The 4578-nt window shown below is 39.2% G+C and overlaps 1 protein-coding gene across 1 annotated transcript in view; it reads right to left on the reverse strand.

Annotated features, from left to right (window-relative positions):
• The window catches only part of Ank2 (ankyrin 2, neuronal), a 298210-nt gene that overhangs the window by 89138 nt on the left and 204494 nt on the right, over window positions 1-4578 (reverse strand). Inside the window, exons 16-17 of the mRNA XM_013023813.1 lie at window positions 3738-3836; window positions 2400-2498 (exon numbers count right to left, since the gene is read on the reverse strand). Of these exons, the coding sequence (XP_012879267.1) occupies window positions 2400-2498; window positions 3738-3836 (198 nt within the window). The remainder of the gene's footprint in view (window positions 1-2399; window positions 2499-3737; window positions 3837-4578) is intronic.

Here is a 4578-nt window from a genome sequence, read left to right on the forward strand (position 1 = left end):
AGGAGGAGGAGGAGGAGGAGAAGGAGAAGGAGGAGGAGAAGGAGGAGGAGGAGAAGAAGGAGGAGGAGGAGGAGGAGGGGGAGGAGGGGAAAGAAAAAGAAAAAATACTAAAATGCAGTTGTGAGAATTTACATGTCTCTGTACCACTCTCAAATGTCAGTCTTCCAATGGTCTTATACTATACCCTGTTCCCACTTCTTGAACAAAAAATTAACATATTTCTATTTATTTGTAACAAATATTTGTCTTCTAGCTTCTGAAGCAAGCTTAGCAGCTCTCCTAGGTGAACTTTTCAGAGGCCAGTTATAAATCCCAGATGTTCTAAAGGCTGGAGAATATTTCACTTGAGTATGTGAGTTTAGTTGAATAAGGGTACATAGACTTTTGTGGACCTTACAAGTTTTTGTTATGTTTTGGGCTGGGTTTTTTTTTTGTCAGTAGCAGGGCTTGAACTTGGAGCCCTGTACTCTTTTGTTCAAAGCTAGTGCTCTACCACTTCGAGCCACAGTGCCACTTCCAGTTTTCCAGTGATTAATTGGAGCTAAAAGACTTTCTTGCCCAGTCTGGCTTTGAACCACGATCCTCAGATCTCAGTCTCCTGCATAGCTAAGATTACAGGTGTGAGCCACTAGAACCTAGCTTGTTTGTTGTTTCTTTGTTTGTTTAATTTCTGTACCAACTTTCCCCATTCCTCCCATCTTATCTACCAAGGTTAGGTAAGCTATCTGGGTATTTGTTAATCAGACTCATATGGTTGGAAACAGGAATGCATTAACAACAACAAACACAAGAAGAGACATCATTAATGTGGTGGTGTTGATCTGGGAAATGGAAAGGAGTTATTGGCCTGCAATCTGCAAGAGCTAAAGAGTCCTTTACCCCATAGAGTAAAAGTGTTTTTAACTAAATACCTAAAACTTACCTCATTCTCCCTGACTTAAAATAAAGTCTAAGAGAATGTTCTGGATAATTGACAGAAAAAAAAAGATGTGAGAGATTCTAAAGATCAAAGGAGACTGTGTTAAAGGAGAGAAAATTATAATGAATAAAAAAGATCTATGTGCATGTATGTATGTGTACAAATGTACATATATTTATAATTCTTTATAATATCAAGCTTGGTTACATACAAAAGGTATGATACTACACAGAATATGCTTCATATGGAGTATTCCATTTATATATATATATATATATATATATATATATATATACAATTAAATAGTGTACGTATCCTATTAAAGAAATTAGAAGTCCATTGTGTCAGGATGCAGTACACCTGGAGGTTGAAAATGTCAGCTCCAAAGTCCGGAAGCTAACAGTAACTCTGAAATTTATTTAAGAAATACATCTACTTAAATCTCACTTTCTTGTTTGCAAAATGAGAACATAGCAATGCCAATCTCATCAGATTTTGCACAGGACTAAATGAGATATGGGATATACATGCAGAGCATAGTGTTTGGTACATACATGCTGTTCGTTTTTTACCACTTCATCTAATAGAATATGGATATTTTCTCATCACAACAAATACTATTTCTTTTTGTAAATGTTCTTGCCAGGTGCCTGTGGCTTCTGGGATACATGCCTGTAAAATACCAGCTACTCAGGAGGCTGAGATTTGATTGACTGAGGTTTGGATCCAGTCTAGGCAGATAAGTCCCCAAGATGTTTATTTTCAATTACCCAGTTAAGAAAAAAAGTGGAAATGGAGGTGCGACTCAAGTGGTAGTGTGCCAACCTCAAGAGAAAAAGCTAAGGAAGAATATTAGGCCCAAGGACTTACACACACATACACACACACACACACACACACACACACACACCACAATTGTTCTCAAAATATATTAGTGAACAAATGAAAGCTGTGATGATAACTTCTGTTGTGTGACATTCATTTATATGTGCATATACATTTCAAAAGAGCAAGTTAAATGGTGGGAAATGACCTACCAAAAGGCATGATTAAGAGTTCTTTAGGAAGTAGATGCTAGATACACAATCCAACTCATGGAGGGACTTAAAAATCCACACTGCAGTTCGCACAAGTGAAAAAAAAAAATAAAGACAAAAGGAACAAGAGTCTTTCATATAGCAGAATGAATAGCATTCTGTGTTACAGGATAGAAAGTGAAACCTACAATGCTTCCATCATAATTCATCCCTCCAAACTTAGATATTCATATCTACAACGTTAAATATTGGCAATCAGATTCATTCATTTCCATGGCTTAAAAGACCACCCTCTGAATATCTGCTGACTCTAAAATCCTTTAAAAAGTTTGGTAGAAGCAGCTAGTAGAAACAAAACAATAAAAAGAGATGTCAATACCAAGAGCTACAGTGATGGTTGGAGTTAGGGTTGGCATGTAGTTAATATCTGCTGTGGTGCTCACCTTGGCAGTGGCATGGGGGAAAGCACCCTTCTCCAGGAGCAGCAGCGCCACCTTCTGGTTGTCATAGTGAGCAGCGACATGGAGCGGGGTAAGGCCATTCTGTAAAGGTGTGTTTAAGTTTCGGCATTAATACATTAGTGTCAGCGGCCCTGCAGCTATGGAGATGCATGGACATTGAGTTCAATTAAGTTGGTGTTAATTCATTAATACAGTCAATGGAAAATAAAGAGTCAAAATAAAGATATAATTTTCATACTGAACGTGTGAACTAAAAAGGTAAATTAAAATTCGCTGAAAATGATTGAGCACACAATTAGCAACAGGCAGTTGGGTGGAACAAGAATAAAAAAAGTCTAAACTGTTCGCACCTGGAATCCTAGCTACTCAGGAGGTTGAGATATGAGGATCATGGTTCAAAGCCAACCCGGGCAGGAAAGGCCGTGAGACTCTTATCTCTAGTAAAAACCACTAGAAAGCCAGAAGTGGCACTGTGGTTCACCTTGAGCTGAAGAGTGCAGGGACAGCACCCATGCCCAGAGTTCAAGCCCCACAACCAACAAAAAAAGAAAAAAAAAAGAAATATAACATAGCCATCAAGTCCCCAATGGCTCAGGCCTGTAACCCTACCTATTCAGAAGACCTGTGGTTAGAAATCAGCCTGGGCAAGAAAGACCATGAGACTCTTATCTCCAATGAACTAGCAAAGAGCTGGAAGAGGAGCTGTAGCTCAGGTAGGAGAGCAGTAGCCTTGAGCACAAAAGCTCAGGAGAGCATCCAAGTCCTGAATTCAAACCCTAGGACCAGCACTAAATAAGCATATAAATGACATTGACATCAACAAGAATTCTTCATAACAGAGACAAGTAAAAGCACCCCTTCTGAACTGGTGTGTGTATGAAAGGTTTTGAGGGGATACCTCCACCCTGTCTAACCAGCACACATTCATCAGTGACACAAGTATTTCTGCAAACATTTGACTGAGTTCCATAACTAAAATACACTATCGAAGTACGGTACGCTCAGGCGAGGATTCCAATGGTGAAATTTCCTCTCCTCTGAAGAGCAGCGGGGAGGTACACAAGGAGGTGAGGCAGATGGATGGAGAGACGAAGAACAGGCAAATGCCATGATCAAATTCAGCGTACACAAGTGAAAATGGAGCCGTGTAATTTGAGAGTGTGGATGGGGTTGGGAAAGAGGAGACCCTGATGAAGGTGCATTAAAGTGATTGATTGACTTGAAACCTCTGTGTCCAATTTCTTAAAGACAATAGTAAAGGAAAAAAATAAGGTAAAAATAAACATGCATGAAATAAAACACACCATTGAAAGCATGTACCTTTCCTGCAGAGTCTGCAGCTGCACGGCGTTGCAAGAGAAGTTTTGCCACATCCAGGCTTCCATACTTGGCTGCCACATGCAGGGGAGTGAAGCCCTTCTGGAGAATGGGAAGAACACAATGTACAAGTGATTTTTCCTAAATCCTCACAAAATCTTCATTAAGATATTAAGCAATCTTTGCTGATTTTTCATCTGAAAAAAAATGCTGTCAGTATAAAATATGTTAGTCGTAAACAAAGACAAGAATGAAAAAATACAAGCTAACCTTCAAAAGTGTGGTTTGATTTTAAGGTTGTGAAGACCGAAATTGGATGTTGTCAGTTTGGGATTTGTAATATCCACTGGTGCCAGTAAACTGGCTCTGATTTGGACCCTGCCTCCTATTTCTTACAATCCTTCTTTTTGGTAACACCTTAATTCCAGGTTTCTTTATTTAAATTTTAGGATAATTTGGGAGCTGTGGTTTAATAAAAAATAGAATTCTTGGCAATTCGCTTGACATATTTTCTTTTGCAAAACAAAATTGCAAGATAAGTGGTCTACAGAAGAAAATATACTCCTTATGACAAAGGTCCTCCCCTCTGCCTTTTGTCTCCTTTTTCCAGAAAACTCAGGCTGTCTGAAAGACTCTTTCCTCTTGGAAAATACATCCTACTCCTGGCAAGATGTTGGGTTGATTAATGCCAGACTTTTGAACACATGGAAAGTTGAATGTGCTTTTCAAAGATGGCTGTTGTGCACATTCCTACATACACACACTCCATGTCTGTGTGCTTAAAGAATAGTCGCACAATGGGCTGGGAAGGTGGCTCAGTGGTAGAGTGCTTGCCTTGCATGCA

The sequence above is a fragment of the Dipodomys ordii genome, unplaced genomic scaffold, assembly GCF_000151885.1.
Source record: "Dipodomys ordii isolate 6190 unplaced genomic scaffold, Dord_2.0 Scaffold70, whole genome shotgun sequence".
Lineage (NCBI taxonomy): Eukaryota > Metazoa > Chordata > Mammalia > Rodentia > Heteromyidae > Dipodomys > Dipodomys ordii.